Source organism: Desmodus rotundus, chromosome 6, assembly GCF_022682495.2.
Source record: "Desmodus rotundus isolate HL8 chromosome 6, HLdesRot8A.1, whole genome shotgun sequence".
Classification (NCBI taxonomy): domain Eukaryota; kingdom Metazoa; phylum Chordata; class Mammalia; order Chiroptera; family Phyllostomidae; genus Desmodus; species Desmodus rotundus.
In genome coordinates this window covers 102,311,365-102,331,382 of record NC_071392.1, presented here as the reverse complement: position 1 = coordinate 102,331,382, position 20,018 = coordinate 102,311,365, and the positions used below count along the sequence as shown (strand labels likewise).

Sequence of the window (20,018 nt, the reverse complement as noted above, 5' to 3'; positions counted from 1 at the left end):
TCCAGCCCCAGTCAAGCCTCCGACAGCCGTGGCCCTGGTGGACACTTTGGCTGTCTCTCCTCAGAGAACCATGCGGCTAAGTCACCCCTGAATTCCCGAGCCACAGAAACTGTGCGAGGTAATGAACGTTTATTGTTGTCTTAAGTCACTAAGTATTGGGGTAATTTGTTACGAGGCACTAGATGATGCGGTCCCCCATCTGTACAGTGAGAATGATGATAATTTCCCAGAATTGGTGGTGATGATAAATTCATGATGATAATTTCATAGGCTGCATGTCATAGGGTTCCTGCTAGGAATTAATTAGCATGTGAACTGTTACCAGCACAGTAGATAAATAAATGTTAATTAGCGTGATTACATGTTCTCCATGATTTCTGGCACGGTGAGAAGGTCAACCTGGACAATAAATCTGCATTAAGGAATAGACATAGGCACCAGGCCGCAGTGGAAATAATAATGATGGTAACAACGACAGCTACAATTATTGAGTACTCGCTGTATACCAAACCTTGGGCTAAGCACTTTGTACCTTTTCACTGAAACCCTCCAGCAGCAGCTTGAAGTAGATGATATTATTTTCCCACTTTACAGACTAGACAACTAAGGACCAGAGAGGGCAAATGGCTTTCCCTAGGTCACACAGCAAGGAAATAGTGTCAGAATTTGAACTCAGATGCTGCAGACACTACCAACGTTTCTCTTCTGAACCGCTGGATTGTGCTGCAGTTTAACAACCCCCCCCCAAAGCCCCTATTTCCCCTTTAACAACTTCCTCTTTATTACACAGGGTTCGTTGCCTAACATCGGACAACCAAATCATTTGTTCCTTCAGAGCCCATCTGCAGAGCGTTGAACTCTCTCCCCCTTGGGGGACCAAAGAGAAGATTCCCTTAGAAGTTTTGTTTTTCTGATTCCAGTATCCTCTCCCGGACTCTCTCCTTTGATATCCAGGACGGGGAATAAGAAGAACACACACATACAAAAAGGCACAAAAACATCCACCTGCTCTAAGGTCGCTTTAGTGCCTCATCCGAGGCAGTTTAATGAGCCCCAAACCCTTGCAGCCTGACACCTCCGGACGTGCCGCCAGCTGGCTCTTCACAAACAGCTCTCCTAATATTTGCTGTGGGGACATGTGGCCATCAGCAGAGGCATGTCCCCTAGACAGGCAATGAGCTCAGGACATGGGCATCACCACACCTGCTCCTCTCCCCGAGGAGGGCAGAAATAGTTGTGCAGCCATGGACGGCATAGCCTTTTTTGAGCTTGGGTCTGCGTGTCTACTTGTGTGTGGGCTGAAGGTGCAGCCAGGGGCCAGCCAAGGGCGGCTGGGCCCAGAGGGAGGGACAAGGATCTCTGCACCTGCAATGTGGCAGTGGCTGTGCTAGGCCTGCTTCCCCCCAGGCCATGGCTTCCCAGATATTTTTGACCATGAGTCGCAGGAAGTATTTTTGCATCGTGACCTGTAAAGCCCACGCACACACACACAAGTGAAATAAAAGTTTCATAATTCTGTACTCACCTTTATTGTGAGTGACGCATTTTATTCTGCTGACCTATTTTATTCTGGTTTAGTCTCGTCTGTATTATTCATTCATTCTGAGAGGGCTAGCCATGACCCATGAAAAAGATTTCAAAGGCCCTTAATGCAGGGATCTGGGTCTGGGAACTTGGATGGGACAAAACTCTATATTGTTATTTTCACTGATCTGGAGCTGAAATGTAGTCCTGCCTTCAGTTACGAATATAGGCAATGAATCATGGTAGTATTAGCAGCACTTGGGACACTGTCACTAATAAAAATCATAGATTATTTTGTATCTATCTCATTATAGCCATTGTGGATGTCTCGAAACAGCATTTCTGCTCCTCACCAGCTCAAAATTATGGTTACTATATGCACCGCTAGATCTTGTTACCATACTTACTGCTAGGTCTTGTTTTTTAATTTGAAAATAACACATCAATCATTATATCGCATATTTTAAAATATTTTGATACTTGAATTTCAATCGAATATGGTTCCTTTGTAAAGTTTTGTGTTTTATTTTATGCATTTAACATCATTATTCTGAGAAGGGGGTCCGTGGGCTTCATTGGACTGCCCTGGGCATCCACAGCACACGCAATTCTCGATAAATGTTTAGGGACAGAAGGAAGGCATGGAGGAGGGGGAAAAAATGAAGATGGGGAAAGAAGGAAGGTAATAGAAAGAAACAAAGGAGGAAGGAATGTCTTAATTTATCTCAGAATTGCAATGCTTACCCAGAGCTGACATGTAGGTGCCAGTATGTGCTGAATGAGGGTTATTGTAGCTTTAGAGTTCAGTCTTGAAGTCGGGTAGTGCCAGTTCTTCAAGTTGGCTCTTCTGCAACGTTGTGTTGTCTATTCAGGATCTTCCACATCTCCATGTACCTTGTAGAGTCATTTTGTTGATAGCCATAGAATAACTTGCTGGGATTTTGACTGGGATTTCATGGACTCCCTAGATTAAGTTGGGAACACCCAACATCTTGACAATATCAAGTCTTATATCCACAAGCATGGAAAATCTCTTCATTTACTTCATTCTTTAATTTCATTCATAATACTTTTAGAGTTCTCCACAGATAGACCTTATACACATTTGTTGGATTTATACCTATTTGATTCGGGAGGGGGCGCTAATGTAAGTGATACCGTGTTTTTTAAATGTCAGGCTTCCCTTGTTTATTGTTGGTATGTAGGAAAGAGGTTGACTTTTGTATGTTAATCTTGATGAGTTTTTTTCTCTCTTGCTGCTTTCAGAATTCCCTCTGTCTTTAATTTTAGACTGCTTTGTTAGAGCGTGTGTCGGAGACGATCTCTTTGGGTTGAACCTGTTTGGGAACACATAGACTTCATTAACTTAGATGTCCATCTCGCTCCCTAGATTTGGTAGGTTCTCAGCCATATTTCTTTATTTTCTAAAAAAGATTTTATTTATTTATTTTTAGACAGAGGGGATGGGAGGGAGAGAGAGGGAAAAAAACATCAATATGTGGTTGTCTCTCGTGTGCCCCCTACTGGGGGCCTGGCCTGCAATGCAGGCATGTGCCCTGGACTGGGAATTGAACTGGTGACCCTTTGGTTCACAGGCTGGTGCTCAATCTACTGAACCATGCCAGCCAGGGCCTCAGCCATATTTCTTTAAATAAGCTCTGTGCCCTTTCTCCTCATTTCCTCCGGGACTCCCATAATTCATTTCATTTGATGATATCCCATAATTCACATAGGCTTCTGTCACTCTTTTTCATCATTTTTTTTTCTTTGCTCTCCTCCGAATGGATAATTTCAAATGACCTGTCTTTGAGTTCAGAAGTTCTTTTTCTGGACTTGTGTAAGTCTCCTGTTTATGCTCTCTATTGAATTTTAATTTCATTCATTATGTTTTTTTAGTTCCAGAATTCTGTTTAGTTTTTTTTTTTTATGATTTCTCTTTGTCAAGCTTCTCATTTTGTTCATGTATTATTTTCCTGATTGTATTGATTTGTCTCTCTGTGTTTTCTTATATAGCTCACCGAGCTTCCTTAAAACAGTTATTTTGAATTATTTTTCAGGAAGCTGTAGTCCTCTCCATAACTCTGGGGTCAGTTACATGAAAATTATTGTGTTTCTTTGGGGTGGTATCATATTTTCTTGATTTTTTGTTGTTGTTCCCCGAGGTCTTGCCTTGCTGTCCACATTTGAAGAAGCAGTCCCCTCTGCCAGTCTTTATGTCTGCCTTTGGGAAAAAACACCTTTCCCTGTCAGTCCTGCTGGGGATTCAGAGGCTTTCTCAGACCTTTCCTGTGGAATCACCTGCTTCACATTTCCTGTTTCCTCTTGGAGGGGGAGGTCGTTAAGATGAAGGCTCTTTAGATCCTTTGCCCTCTCTGGCTGGCTGGGTGCCGACAGCTTCCCATTTGCTTTCCCTAGGGCAGTGCTGAAGGCTCTAGTTTGTGTGCTTCCTCCCGATCCCGCGCAGTTCGGCCAGCTTTCCGTGTGTGCGCATGAGTCATCTGCACAGACCTGCACTCACTGCCCGTGGCGGGGGAGGGGGGTATGGTGCATGTAGCATTGGGCCTTGCTTTAAAAAAAAATTATATATTGACTTTTAGAGGAGGCGGGGGGAGAGAGAGAGAGAGAGAGAGAAACATCAATGTGAGAGCAAAATATCGATCGGTTGCTTCTCGTTTGTGCCCTGCCGGGGGCTGAACCTACAACCCAGGCATGTGCCCTGACTGGGAGTCGAAGCAGTGACTTTTGTGCTTTGCGAGATGATGCCCGACCTAACTGAGCCACTCCAGTCAGGGCGAGTCTCGCTTTATGATCCACTCTGATAATCTGTCCTTTAACTGGTGTGTTTAGACCATTGACATTCAAAGTAATTACTGAATATTGGATTAACATCTGCCATATTTGTTACTGCTTTCTATTGGTTGCCTTTGCTCTTTGTTCCTACAATATTTTTTCTTCCTCTCTTCTTCTGCCTTTTGTGGTTTTCATGCAGCATTTCGTGATTCCATTTTCTCTCCTTTCTTAGCATATTCATTATACTTTTTAAAACACCTTTTTAAGTGGTTGCCCCAGTGTTTGCAATATCCATTTACAATTAATATAAGTCCACCTTCAAATAACACTCTACCACTTCATGAGTAGCACTTTCTCCCTCCCGTCCTTTGTATCATTTCTGTCCTTTGTATCATTCAGTTCACCTCTGTGAACTGGTTCACACTCAGTTATGAATGTGATGTATAGCATTCATAAACATATACACATTATGTACATAAGATATATACAAAAGCATACATAACCAAACACATTGTATAGGTAGGCACAGACTGTTATTTGTTAGATCAATTAAGAATAAGAAAAGGAAGAGTTTTTATTTTACCTTCATTTATTCCTTCTTTGATGGTCTTTTTTTTTTTTCCTTTAAATGTAGGTCCAAGTTTCTGACCTATATCATCGTCCTTCTCTCTACAAAACTTCTTTTAACATTTCTTGCAAGGCAGTTGTATTGGCAACTAGTTCCTTCAGTTTTTGTTTACCTGAGAAAGCTGTTATTTCTCTTTCACTTTGGAAGGAAATTGTGCAGGGTACAGAATTCTAGGTCAGTGGTTTTTCCTCTCGGCACTTTAAGTACTTCACGTCACTGTCTTCTCGCTTGCTTCGTTTTTGAGGAGCAAATGGGTGTAATTCTCATCTTTGTTCTTCTATAGGTGACCTGTTTTTCTTCTGGTTTCTTTCAGGATTTTTTTCTGATCCTTCCTTTTTCTGTAGTTTGATTTGTCATTTGCTAGGTGTTGTCTCTTTGGCATTTATCCTGCTTAGTGTTCTCTGAGCTTCTTACATCTGTGGTTTGGTGCCCAGCATTAATTTGCTGAAATTCTTAGTTATTATTGTATCAAATATTTTGTTGTTCCTCGCTCTCTTCCTTCTGTCTCTTGTGTTCCAATTATGCTTATGTGTCTCCTTTTGTAGTTGTCCCACAATCCTTGAAAATTCTGTCTTTTTTTTCAGTCTTTGTTCTTTGCTCTTCAGTTTTTGGATTCATGCTCTGCTGGAGGGAGGAACTTACATTCTATTGGAGGGAGATAAGTAATAAAATACATACAATATAGTAAGTCAAAAGATGGTAAGTGTTACGGAGAACAACAAAGCAGAGAAGGGGAAGGATTGTGAGATTCTGTGTGTGTGTGTGTGTGAGGGGGAGGTTGTTATTATAAACAGTGATAAATAGGATTGTCAGATAAAGAGGCTGCTGAGAAGGTGATCCTGAAGGAGGGGTTGGAGCGAGCCATGTGGCTAGCCTGGGAAGGATGTTCCAGGTAGAGGGGACAGCCCGAGCAAGGGCCCTGTGCTGGCAGTATGCTTGGTGCGTTGGAAAATTGACTGGTGGCCAATGTGTCTGAAGGGGAGTGAGGGAGGTAGAGTAATAAGACAGGGGATCAGATGGGGTGGAGGAGTCTGGGAGGGGGGCAGGAGAGGGGTGGCATTAGGTGAGCTCACATGGCCATGTTTAAGGCACATGGAGGAGGACAGTGACAATAGAGCAGGGCATCCTCAGGGGAGAGCAGGGGGAGGCCCAGGAACGTATGGCTGTGCAGACCATGCCAAGGACTTAAGGTCTTATTCAAAATGTGATGGGAAGCTTTGAAAGGCTTTGATGGTGGAGCAACATAATCAGAGTGACAACCTGACGGAATTCCTCTGGCCACTGTGTGGAGGAGAGCCCAAAAGGGTGAAAACAGGGAGCCTGGTCTGCGGGCTGCTGCGGTCATCAGCCAGTCGAGAGCGACGGCCAGGCCCGGAGCTGTGACAGTGGGAGGGGCGAGAGGTGCAGATCCCAGATCTGTTTGGAAGGCAGAGCCCATGGAAACCATCCATTGCAGCTGAGTTTGTTAGAGCGAGGGTTAGGAAGCAACCTGAACGCTCAGCTGTAGGAGACTAATAGTCACGGCGTACAACGAAACAGGACGCAGGCCTACAAAAGAACGAGGATGCTGTCTTTGCATTAATACAGAATGATTTTCAGGGCATGCAGTACGAAATGAGAAAAGCCAAGTGCAGAGCAGTGTATATGGTACATTACTGTTTGTGTGGGTTGAGTTAAACAGAGCAAGACAAATACACACACAAACACCGTCCTTGGATATGAGTGTTCTGTTCTGTTTTCTTTCTTTCAGTGTTTGTCCTCTCTGCTTTTTAGTCCCCAAATTTATGTTCTATTGGAGGGAGGTAGACAATAAACAAAATAAATAGGTAAAGCATATTGTTTCAGAGGGGGTGTAAGTGTTGTGGAGAACAACAAGGCAGAGAAGGGAGGGGCTGTGGGAGTTGAGCATGTGGCCCCTGTAGGCATTGCGAGATATCTTTATGAGACAGAGATAGTAAGGCCAGGGACACCCAGGCACCACTGACACGAGAGCCAAAAGACTAAATTGGGGCTTTGGTGCATCAGCACCGCATGGGGCGGTTTGCCACTTTTTGTACATTGGGGTGACAAGCCAATGATATTTTCATATTCTCTCTTTCAGGTGAAGAGAAACAGCCAGAGCTGCCCCTCTAAGTCCCCCAATTCAGCCTCCCCTGCAGATTTTCATACCTCTGCCTTCCTGCGCCCTCCAGGAAATAAGACAAATTCCACCAAGCTTATTTTCTCCGTACCTTTTTATTGAACTCTGCAGACCTCATTAAGGGACCATTTGCTTAGAAATTCTTAAACATTTGGACATATTTTACAAGACAGGACAGCAGCTGGAGGTCACAGTTTATCTCATCACATGCATAAAAAGACACTGGGTTTTTTGTTTAGTTTCCTCATGTGTGTGTGTGTGTGTCTGTCTGTCTGTGTAATGCTCATTTTCACTTTTACAGGTAGGACTGGAGACATCAACTGACCGGAGATGAACAGGACCCAAGAACATGACCCCGAGAAAAGAGCAGCTAAGGACATTGGTCATTTATGGCTAATGTGATTGGCTTGGCCCCTGTCATGGGCGGGGCGATCAGAATGGCTTTGCTGGCAGAAAAACCTCAACCTCACACCACGGTTCCTTGGAGAGACAGAGGGTCTTAGCTAACAGGATAGGGCACGTGCTACCGTGGGGGGCATTGGGAAAAAGGAAGACCATTGGCTCTAACAGCTGGAGGGCAGGCTGGACCTCTTTTCCAGCTGGCCTGCTGTGGCTCAGGGAAGGTGATCCAGTCTCCAGATGTCATCTCCTGTGTTTCCTGCCCCCAGCAAGTCCCAGACCAGGGAAAACCCTTACTTCGAACCCTTGGCTTTGCTCACTGGAAAACCACTCTGTGGTTTCTGCATGGGCTATGTGTGAGCTAAACTCGAGCATGAGGCTGAAAATGCAGAGTGGGAGAGTAGGAAGGAGGCTGGGGCTGCCCCAGAGGTCCCTTGGAAGGGTAGTTCTGAGAAGGCCGTGGCCCTTAGGGCAGACAAGTGTCAAATTTAGACATCATCTTGGCCCCTGATTGAGTCAAAGGACAGATGGCATTGGTACGGTTACTACAGGCTTTAATCGGAGGGGCCCCCCATTTCTCCTTCCTTCCCCGTTAGCAATACCTCAAGCCAGGTAAGAACTAATAAACTCCTCTATTCACTGACACATTCACTCATCAATTATCCACTCAGAAATCAATCATTTACACAGTCACTCAAAAACACAGGTTGGGTGACCACTATGTGCCAAGGACATATATTGGGGGATAACCCTGAGTTCCTTGTGCAGAAAATGGTGTTCCCAGACCTTGACCTTGGGTTAAAACCAGGACAGGTCTGGAGAAAAAAGGGCCAGTTGCCAGCCCAGCAGCTGCTGACCTTTTTCTTCCCTATCCACCAGGCACACTGAGCTCAGAGGTCAAGGTCATCTAAGAGAGAGCCCAAAGCCCTAGTGAAGACCAGGGTCCATGAGCCAAGCCATGGAGAAATCCAACTCTTGTGGGCATCTTCTCCTGTGCTTCCCTCCTTGTTTTTCAAACCTGGATTAGTTCAGGGAGGCAAATAGGATGGGGTGGTCCATGCATGACCCTCAAGAGCATCTTAATGGGACAGAATTGGGGGTTTACTTCATTTTTCAGGATTGTCATACCATTGCAGCCACTGACTTGAGCTATTCCTGCAGGAAAGAGCCTCAAAGGGGGAAGCCTGGAAACTGGCAGCTGCTCAGTCTATCCATTCAAACATATCCTGCCTTACCTCGTGATAAAGCAACTGGAGACTGCCTCCTCCAACCCACCACATACAAACTAAGGGGGGCTTTAAAACCCCTTTGTCAAATGCTCTCCTTGAAGAATGCAGTACCCAGACCTGGGGAAGGGGCTACAGAGGTGGGAGAAGGCATTGGACCTGGTGGTAACCAAAGCCTTGTTTTGCTGTGAAACTGGATTACGGCTGCCTCTGTCTTTTGGCCTTTCTGGATTTAACTTCCTTGGGTGGGGACTTTCAAAGGATTTGAATGGGATTTCCTATTTTATTTGCCAGGGGAAAAAAAGCCCTTTTGGAATGGTGCCATTTGCTATCGCCTGGGCAGTTTGTTCATTAAGCAGCTGGTTAGTGGGTAAAAGATAATTGTGTCTTTTGTACAGAAATCCACAGGTGTATGAGGGCACGGGGGCTGGGCAGAAGGGCTGAAGCACCGCGAGACAGCCAGCCAGAGATGGGGCTGCTTTGTGGTTGGCCTTGGGGGAGGGTAGCCTGAGCGTCATCCCACCCCACGTGGTTCCTGTTAGGGCACTGAGAATGGGTTGGATGGGTGATCAACAGGGTCATCGACATTTTCCAAGATATGAAACAGGAGGGAACAGGGTATCCTGGGCAGCATTTCCAGCCTAGAACCCCCTCTGAAAGCTGCAAACCCTAACATTTGAGTTCCTGCTAACAGCGCTCCCTGCCTTTGCCTCAGTAGCTTGAGTCTATGTCCAGACATTCAAACCACGTACACACACATACACACTCACACACACACACCAGGAAACAAAGAGAGGGAGAGAGAGAATTTCCCTGGTTGTTCAGTCCTGTTGCTATGCAACTCGAGGGTCCCTCTGCAATCTCCACTTTGTACATCATCTAGCCTCTCTTTAAACACCTATGGTGTCAGGGAGACCATTACCCAGCACGGCATCGAGTTCCATGGTGAGGCGGCCCCACCTATTAAAAGTGCTTTCTTCCTTTGAGCTGAAGCTGAGCACCCTGCTCCTTTCAGGCAAGAGAAACCTTCAGAGACTCGCAGCCCTCTAGCAGGCAGGTAAGTTCTTCCTCAGGTGAGCTGCCCACTCCACTCCGTCCTCGCCAGCCTCTGGTCATAGACCCTTCTAAATCCATTTCTCCAATTGGAATTTGGGGTGTTCCCAAGAAATGCCAGGTTAAGGTCGTATCAGGGACAGTGAATGGGTACCCAAATTATACAACCTCTTTCTAGCTGCAGACAGCCACAGGCAAGGGGGTTTGTTTATCTGGGCACCAAACCCAGCAAATTATTGGGAAATACAATTTTTTAAAAAATGTTCTTGTGAAGAAGTTTGAACAAATCTGGTCTGTTTTGTTTGGCTCTGGTTCAAATCAGATTACCACGAATTTGGGGGCTGGGAAAACGTTGATTAGGGTCTTAGTCCAGAATAATAGATTGGTACGTGGTTTCCTCTGGGGGTGTTTCAGCAGGGTGGGGTGAGGGGTGGTTCGCTGCCATCTAGGAGTCCTGATTTGGCTCGGATCTCTGATTTGGGGCAGAGGCGAGAGCCCTGAAGCCGAGGGTGAGGCGGGTGGGATGTGAAAACTGAAATGAATGCAAGTTGGAGATTATCTGAGCTTTCCTCATCTTCCTGCCTGAGCTGATGGATGGAAAAAATTGCTTTTTGTTGAAGATCCTGCGTCGTGAGGTGTTCTCTGCCCACCCACGGTGGGGGTGGGGGACACCTGGTGGAATTAACGGATTGGGACAGACCAGAAACTCCCTGAGGCCCAGTCAGGCGGAGGCAGCCCCTGCCTCAGATCTCCCGCTCTATGAAGCCAGCAGCTGCAAGAGGAAGGGGAGATGAGATGGCAGATTCTGGGGACGTGTCTTCTCAGGGTCTGGCTGCAAGCCCGTCTAGCTACTGTTTTTTGGTGAGGCTGCTGGCAATGGATTGAAATAAAGAACTGATAAAAAGCTGATGAGATCTGAAGCCCAGCCTGTTCTCAAGAACCAGAACATGCTCTGTCCTTCGGATTCAATTGATACAGCAACAGGGCGCTCGACTTGGCAACAGGCCAGCCAGGAGGGGCCTCGGTATGTTCTGGAGCTCAGAAACGCCCAGTGGGAAGTTTGCCTGAATGAGATTTTTGGGTCCGAAATTTTGGGGGAGGAGAAAACTCAGTCCCCTCAGGTTCCCAAACATGTGTGGGAATGAGCCAAACCAAGCCTACATCCCATCCTGATTTTGAGGGTCACCTGCTCTCAATCCAGTATATGTGTCCTGGATTCTTAAGAACGATGACGAGAAACACAGAGACAGAAAGAAGAAGGTAACAGTGTCAACAGTCTCTAGGCCTTGTGTCAGGAAATGTCTGCCGAGGAAGTCAGATGCTGGCATCTTTCCTCGCTCCCAGAAAATCACAATCAAAAGGAAGCAAAGAGAAAAAAGCAGTCCACGGGACAATGGACGTAAATGAAAAAGACCAGAAGACATCAGCTACGGTAATGACGGACAACAAACCTCCTAAAGTGTTATTCTATGTTACAAAAGAAATTAGACTCAGTGGCCCTATTATAAATTTGCTAAAAATACATTTTATATTTATCCGAACAGAAAAATAGACTACTCTGAGATATGTGGACAACCTATGATGTAGTCATACATCAGATACTTCTAGAGCCAGAAAAATGGCAACAGAAACTGCAGAGGTAACTCTGATTTGTGGGGGTCACCGGGGCTGGCTTGGGTCCCTTTAGAACATCCGGATGCTGTCCTATAAGCAGTGAGAGGCAAGGGAAGTTCAGCTCAGGGCTGGAGGCTCTCCTCTGTCCTGCTGGGGGACTCGGTTGAGCCTTCTTCTTCCCTCCTATCAGCTTTGCAGCCACAGAAAAAGTCCTTTCCCAAAGAATCTCAGAGGCGGTTCACCATGCTCTCATTTGATTCAAAGTTCCTTGATTGGAGGCTGACGCCTGGGACTAGCTGGCAGAGATATAAGAAAAGGAGAGAGCTAGAGACCTGGCTGTAGTGACCCTTGTCCATGGTGGATTTTAAATTTGCCCTTACCCATGGATTAGACACTCCAGCCATGACTTGGAGGAAACAGAAATATACAATAGTTTACAAAAGTCAACAATACATTACAGCTTTACAGAGGAGAATCTGTTTGTTTGTTTGTTTTTTTCTCCTTAGAAAGGTGGGTCTTATTAGGAGAAAGGGCAGAAACGAGGCTATGGTGACTAAGACACGGTGGAGGAGAGGCTTGGGAATCAGTCTGACAAAGTTTGCATGGGCAGCAGTCCTCAGGGGCAAGCCGGGCAGGTTGAAAGGAAATGGCCTCCTCGGGGTTTTGCTGTTTCCATGTCTAATTCTTTCTTCTTGATCCCCAGTGCCTTTAGAGAAAGGGGTTTCACGGGAACAAAGGTTCTCTCCTCTTTTTTCTTCCCCCATTCAGTGTGCTTAAGAGAAAAGTCCTAAAGAAGGCACCGAGAAATCTACTGCATCGAAATCCTGCTGTTTTTCTTTCCCCAGAGAGAAAAAGGTGAGCCAATAGACCCTTCCAGAGCTTGCCCACTTCTCTCTGCTGGTCGCAGACTCTCCCCCCTCTGTGTGGTTGGGACACATAGCTACCTGGTCCCTAGCCCTTTCTGATAATGGTGGAAGTTGGGGGGACTCAAGTTCAGCTGGGTTCTTGACGAGTTTCGCTGAGTTGGCCAAAGGGACCAGGCATCCATCCGCCTCCAGCCCCTAGTTTTATTTCTTTGGGTTGACTTGTCCCCACCACCCCCACACTTTTATTGGTTCAGAAATGGGTGGGACATGGACCACCAAGGTAAAGCAGTACCTGCTCCCAAACCATTACTTTCCTCTCCTCCATCAGTATCAGTTGATCAAGGTTACCTTCTCATGGAGACTCCCAGGGAGATTTCCTAGTGCATGTACACAGGTACAGGTAGGATGTACACATATTAAAAACCTCGGTATATTCCTTTTTGGCAGGCGGGGGCCTGGATAAACTCACAGCACTCTATTTTGAATCGGGCACAGGGTAAAAGCTATATTCCCACAAGACGTACACAGGTAAAAGAAAAAACCCAAACAGAACACAATACTTTCTAAGCATAGTATATGCTGAGTTTCAATTATTCTGTTTCTATAAGAACTCTATAGGGGTCTGGCTATTCAGCCTGAAAAGGTAGGTTCTTCATGATACTTCTGAATTCGTCCTTCAAAAGTGACTCAATAAAATGCTACTTTAAGGTCAGACAAAATGCATGAGGAAGGAAGGGCCAGGCCCTGTGTGACCACACAAGGCAGAAAGGGCCTTTGGTTACAAGGAGAGTTGCACCAATTGGTTCTTAGTTTAAAAAAAAAAAAAAAGAGAGAGAGAATTTCCAATCTGTACACTTCTCATCTGCTTCAACCAACAAATGAAATGCCTCGATTTGAAGAAGGGGTGGTAAGTTCCTTCTCGGTATATATGGCTATATTTAAACATGTTCTCTTTCCTGATATGTAAAATAGACTATATTATTAATTTTTTACAGATAGCATCAGCTCTAAAAATATCTGAATCAGAAATCACAACTATTTACTTTTATCAAAATGCGTTTGTTTGTTTTCCCTGAATTTTCCCATTTGTGCTGATGGAGGACATACACGGTGATGAAAACAAAGAAGAGATGAGCCAGGGAGGACTGGCCCACGGCCATTCCTTGGTAGCCCCCAGCCCCGCCAAGCCCCCGGGGGCGCTGCTGCTGCCTCTCTCTGGTATATCTCTAGCACAGCACGACCTCATTCTCTCTCTGTCCCTTAAGTCCCTTTGCGTTTGCTGTCAAGTACTCTGAAGATGCTTTGGAAGAGTCAAGATACTTCAGCACACATTGTCTTTGCTAACACAGCAAAGAACAGGACTGTCCCCTTTTGAAGGGATCCGTCGTCCTGGGAGATGCCGAGAAGCGGTGTGAGCCAGGTGTGCATTCAGCAGAGGACACACATTTTTTAAGGGCGATGGAATGACCCCACGTCATCATACCTGTGACAGGCAGCCAGCCTCGTGCCACTGTACAGAGGGCGGGCAGCACGACCCTGTGATATTGGTGTACTGAACAGGTGGATCATGCCGTTGTACTAATGGGTGGACCAATAATATTGTATGAAGGACAGCGGAACAACACCACGTTTTGTTCCATCAGGAAGACATACACCTGTCACAGTTGAGGACGGACAGATTATACTGTTGTACTTGGGATACCATCTCTTAAAATTGTGTTAGGAGAACAACATCAGTCCATGGTACCAAAAACAGGCAGATCAATAACATGTTATCTTTACTGACAGATGGGCCAACGGCCTGGCATCATGCTAGCCAGTGGCTCAACCCAATGTCACTGAACCAAGGAACAGCCAGCAATACCACGTGGTCAGACTGAGTTCAAGCAGACCAACGCCAGTGCATCAAACTAGGACAGGAACACCAACACCAAGAGATACACTAGAACCGCTCATGATACACACAAATACTTATTGCTTTTGTCTGTACTGGCTGCATGATGGCTGCAGAAAGGAGAGCTGAGCTTTTAATACAGACAGTGACACCGAAAACACACTGACAGCTGGTTGACAAGAAAGAGAACGAGTACAACACCCAATGCCCAACCGCCTGCTGTCTTCTTTTGAGATGTGCCTGTTTCCTGTACATGTGACTTTATGAGAGGCCCTCCTCAAGGGCCACATACCCTTCCTTGCAAGGGGACTTAGAGGATGCTTCAGAGGGGCAGGGAAGGCGCCCACAGGCTTTGACCTGGCAGACGACAATATCAGCACAATATCACCCACTGTGGCTGGACATAGGCATGTATTGTAGCAACAACCCAACCAGAGTCCCAGAAAGTGGCCCACGGGAAATAGTGCTTCTTTTAAAGTGCAAGATGGTGACACTGTCCCTGGTAGAACCTATTTTTGAAAAACATAAAGTGCTTTTTATTTTAACTTTTTTAAAAACTTGAATACCACAGGAAACAAAAAAGGATTTCTATTATAGTAGATGCTTCCCCTGCCGCAGCAGGAAGTATTCAAAAGTCTGAACGGGGCATTTCAATTGGGGATTTTTTTTCCCTTTCGTTTTTGTAGGTAAAAAAAGTCAGATCTTATTCTGTTCTTCAGGAACATACAGTCTCTTTGAATAAGCTATTTCTTTTGCATATTTGACACTTGCATATCTTTTGAGTCTACACCAGTGATGTACAGAAAATGTATTCCCTCAACAACCCTAAAGCAATGCTCAGCATTCACACTGTTGGCTGAGTGCCCGCCTTCTGAACCCTTCCCAGATTGCCAGGGGGCAATTAGAATTGAGTACAAGTGGTACAACTCACCCCGATGATATCTCAAAATAAAATCTCAGGTACTACGAAACAGTGAAGTCAATGAAGCCATTTGAGTAAGGGTTTTGCATTGGGATCGTGGCTTACAGTGCAGAGATTTCTCCATGACACAAGTGTTCCCTGTAGCCTTCCGACAGCGGGATCCATCCAGGAGGTGATGGACAGGAGTTCCCAGAGGTGGCCAGGCCACACCCAAAGCAAATTGGTCAACCCACTTTTTCAATACCAGCCCCGTGTTCCAATATCCTTCTCCAGCTGAAGCCAGGAGGGATTGGAGATGTTGCCTTCTGCAGCTGTGATGGAGAGCCATGAGAGAAGGGCAGGGAGCAGGTGGTCTTGGTTATGTCTAGAATGTGGTAGTGGCGGCTGTGAGCTCTGCTCATGTCATCTCCTAGAGAGGGCAGTGGAGTTGTTACAAGGAGGCGCCATGTCCTATGGCTTGGCCGGCTGCATTCCGATGGATCTACCATGGCTCTCAAGGTCTTAGGGAGCTTTCTCCAGAGTCTTTCTTCTTTCCGGGGGCTTTGCAGAGCCTTTCTGTTTCAGAGTTCATACAGAAAGGCTCTGTGGCAGGAAAGCTGAGCAGCACTCCTCTTTGGACCTTGCCACAAGCCTGTCCTCCACGTGGGGTAGTTCAGATGGTCGGATCCCGTGTGCTTCCATGGGCCCCTCCCCCTGGCAACACCCGGACCTCGGGGGAGATATGGTTCTCAAGTCTGCATTTTTCCTGACCACTGGGGGCTTTTCCAGTCAATGTTTCTGCAGAGTAAATACAGTTCTGCCGTAAGAACTTAGGGGAGGTGGATAAGGGGGAACTTTCAAAGTGGTTCTTCTCCGATCTTGTCCCGACGCTGAACTTGGGACTGGTGCTCCCATGGAGGCTTTTGGGAGGGCTGGAGTCCACACTGTACAGTACCTGTCCCTCATCATCTGTGTCTGCATCAATGTACTGGTGGATACCTGCTTCAAAGTTGAATGCTATTGCTGCGTGTTTCTCGGGTGACCGGGGGGGTGTCCTAACACTTGCTGTGGTATAGATGGAGGACTCTGGACTCAGCACAGATGTGTCCAAGAGTGTGGCACACTCCAGTCCAGCAACAGCAGCTGCAGCACCCCCCCGGTTCCTGAGAGGGTCATGGTACATCCCCAGAACGGGGAGTAATGGACTGGGTTCGCCTTCCATGAAGTTGACTTTAAGTGCTCGAAGCTTCAAGGGGTTGTTGGTCTTCATGGAACTCTTGGGGCTCTCGATGAGGAAAGTAGAGTGATGATTGGCATCAGGGGTGGGGTTGGCCTCAACAAACCTACCACCACTGGCACCCAGAGCTCCCCGCCACCCTATCTCTGGGGCCATGCTGCCCCCAGTCTTGCTGGGGAGTGATGCCAAAGGGCTGTGGGAGAATCTGGTGGCTTCAGGGAAGTCTGTGGCACAGCTAATGAAGCTATCGATGCTCGACATGCTTCTCATGTCTATGACCCCTTCTGTACGAGCGGGCAGAGGGGCGACGGGGCTGGGGATACTCTCCATTTCAAGTTCTTCCTTTGGTTTGCTCTGTGTTGCTAACTCCTTGGTATTGAGGATGGGCTGACTTTGGGCCTTGGCCATCTTATTGTACATGTCTTCCAATTGCTGGACATTCAGATGCTGAGGACTAGAAGATGACCTGGCCTTTTCGGGGGATCCCTGCTCCTTGGTTTCAAAGGACTTACTTGAGCTGGTTTCAGAGAGTGTCCTCTTTGTCCATTTCCATTTGTTGGGAGACAAGTGGTTATCTTGCACTTTGTCCTTCTTACCCATATTCTCTCCATTTTTCTCAACCACTATGTCCATCATCTCGATGCTCCGGGCAAAAGCATCTTTCATGTTCATGGACACGATGCTGCCATTCCTCTTGGCTCTCTCCAGAGCCTCTCTCCGCTTGATTGCTTTCTCCTGCCTCTTCTGCTCCTTGTAGAACTCAGAGAAGTTGTTGACAATGATGGGGATGGGAAGAGCAATCACCAGGACCCCCGCAATGCAGCAGAGCCCCCCCACAATTTTCCCCAGGAGAGTCTTAGGGTAGATGTCTCCATACCCAACAGTAGTCATGGTAATAGTAGCCCACCAGAAAGAGGCTGGGATGCTTTTGAACTTGGTGTCCTCTTCATCCTTCTCCGCAAAGAAGACAAGGCTGGAGAAGATCATGATGCCCATGGCGAGGAAAAGGATGAGCAAGCCCAACTCGTTGTAGCTCCGCCGCAGAGTGAAGCCCAAGGACTGGAGGCCAGTGGAGTGGCGTGCGAGCTTAAGGATGCGGAGAATGCGCATGATGCGGAAGATCTGGACCACTCGGCGGACGTTCTGGAACTGCAGCACACTCTTGTTGGATTCGGTGAGGAAGATGGTCACATAGTACGGCAGGATGGCCAACAAGTCAATGGCATTGAGTGGGCCCTTAAAAAACTTCCATTTCTTGGGCGAGGACAGGAACCGCAGCAGGTACTCCATGGTGAACCATGCAATGCACACGGCCTCCACGTGGGCCAGCTGGGGGTTGTCCGTGGTCTGGCCAAACTCATCAAGGCTCTGTAGCTCAGGCAGCGTGTTGAGTGACAGGGCAATGGTGGAGAGGACGATGAACATTATGGAAATTATGGCAAGGATCTGTAAGGAGAAGAGAGTGAGATTTAGTTATCAGCCAGTGATGGGATGATCACCCTAATACCCTGAGTCTGCAGGAGGCTCCTCAGCATTCAGGAGCATTTCCCATCACACTGTTCACTTAATGGCTGGATGGCTGAGCCTAACAGATGATTTATTCAAACCCATTTATTGTACAGATGTGGAAACTGGCTCAGAGAATTGAAGTCATTGAAAGCTAATCATGAAGCCCAGGGGTTGGCAAATTTTTTCTATGAAGGGCCAGATAGTAAATATTCTAGACTTTGAAGTCCATGAATTCTTTGTTGCAACTACTCAATTCTGCAGCTGCAGCATGAAAGCAGCCTTAGATAATACATAAATAAATGTGTGTACATGTGTTTCAATAAAACTTTTGACAAAAGGAAGCAGTGGACTGAATGTGACTTGCGGGCCATAGATTGCTGACTCGTGAGCTAGACCTACAGTTCATCATGACCACGGGGTGGGAACTGCTTTCACAACATGCTTCTGATGACAGTAACAATAGACACCCTCCACTGAGTGTCCATGGTAGGCTAGGCACTGTGTTTAGCATTTTCCCTGCGATACCTTATTGCATTCTTACAAAACCCCCAATATTCTATCTATAGTGTATTGTATTCCATCTCCAATGAGTAGGGGAGGAAAGCTAGGGTTCTGAAGCTAGGAAGTGGCAGAGCCAGGGTTTTCACCTCGGCCAGTCTGGCCCCAGAGCATGAGCTCTTTACGCTGTGCTAGGAAAAATTATAGACCCTTTTGCTATACACATGTGACTTGGCAGGCGACTCCAAGGAAAGGCATGGACATCCTGGACCCATGTTATTGGGTCCCAGTTGGGACCATGGACTTTTGGAGGCAAAGGGTCATGGCTTAACTACCTTTGAGTCCCCTGGGTCAAGAAGAGGGTTTGGCCCAGAGAAAGGGCTTACTGGATGTTTGCTGAAGTTAATGGAGCCTATGTTAGTAGGCAGCATATTCAGAATTGCAAGCAGATGTAATAAATTGCTCTGAGGTTCTTTTTCAAAACAAATCCAATCACATCCTCACATCATTCCCCTGCTTAATAAATTTGTAGGACCTTTCAGGTCAAAATCTAAGTCCCTAAAATTGTCTATCAGCCGCCCCCCCCCATCTGACGTCCTGTTCTCAGACTTGTCCCTCCCCTCTGCAGTCCCTGCTGCAGGGCTGGTCTGTCACTGAGCTTGTACAGTTTGATCCTGGCTGCTACTGATTGGCCCAGAGATGGACAGGAAATCCAGGCTTCAACCAGCTTGACATCAAACCCAAGCTCCAAGCAAGTGTGTCCCAAGTTGCAGGGGACAGAGAAGCCATAAAGAAATCACAGAAAGCTGACCCTTTGAGAGAAGCCTGAGAACAAAGGGAAAGGGCAGAGTGAAGGAGCGGTAAGGACCCAGGAGGTTTGAGAGAGGATGCAGAGGGCAGCCGTTAAGACCTTGGGATCTGGTGTCAGATCACTTGGGGTTCAAGCCCCAGCTCTGTTACTTCCTTACTTTGAGCCAGTTATTTAACCTCTTAAAGCCTCAGTTTCCTCATCTGCAAAATGGGATAATAATAGTCTCTATGTCAGAGAGCTGCTGTGAAGATTAAATGTGTCAACACATCCGGAGCACTTAGGACAGCTTCTAGCAGAACACAGTGAGGATCTGACAAATGCCAGCTGTCATCCTGGGGGCGTATCTCAGCCCACACCACCCCATCACCCAGACCACCCAGCCTCCAGGTGGCCTGGTGAGTCTTTGCTTCCTGCTCTTGTTCGGGAACTGCCCGCTGAATCCTGTATGTGAACACCGTTGCTGTTTGGGTGAGTGTGAGGGGCTTCTAATCCCTGCAATGAATCCCCACTCAGGACTCCTGGCTATCAGGTCTCTCTGCATTTGACTCCTCCTACCCCTCTCTTTGGCCTCACCTCCCGCAGGTTCCCAAACTTCACAGTTCTCTAGCTACTCACAACCGCTGGTCTGTAATTCTTCATGCCTGCGCCTCTTCCTGTCTGTCCAGTGAACTGTAAACCATCTTGAAAAACCCAGCCCATGTGTCCTGTCCCTTCCTCTCTGAAGTCATCCCCAGGTCTGGCCACTCCACCCTTGGGGCTCCCTTATTATTTTGCCATACCTTGGGGTACACACCACACACATCACATCACAGGGCAATGTATGTGTCCATCACTGCCCAGTATCTGTGAGCTTTGCGAGGGGGGGGGGCAGGGGCAAGGATCAGTTCTTAGGCTTATCTCTGCACACCCAGCCCCCAGCCCAGGGCAT

At 46.9% G+C, this 20,018-nt stretch overlaps 1 protein-coding gene across 2 annotated transcripts in view; it reads right to left on the bottom strand.

Moving 5' to 3' along the window:
• Nucleotides 1–7,171: 7,171 nt before the first annotated feature.
• Nucleotides 7,172–20,018, bottom strand: part of KCNB1 (potassium voltage-gated channel subfamily B member 1) — an 86,453-nt gene continuing 73,606 nt past the window's right edge. For both annotated transcript variants that reach the window (XM_053926795.1, XM_045194781.2), the window contains exon 3: nucleotides 7,172–17,718. In XM_053926795.1, coding sequence (XP_053782770.1) covers nucleotides 15,709–17,718 — 2,010 coding nt within the window. In that variant the 3' untranslated portion in view covers nucleotides 7,172–15,708. The remainder of the gene's footprint in view (nucleotides 17,719–20,018) is intronic.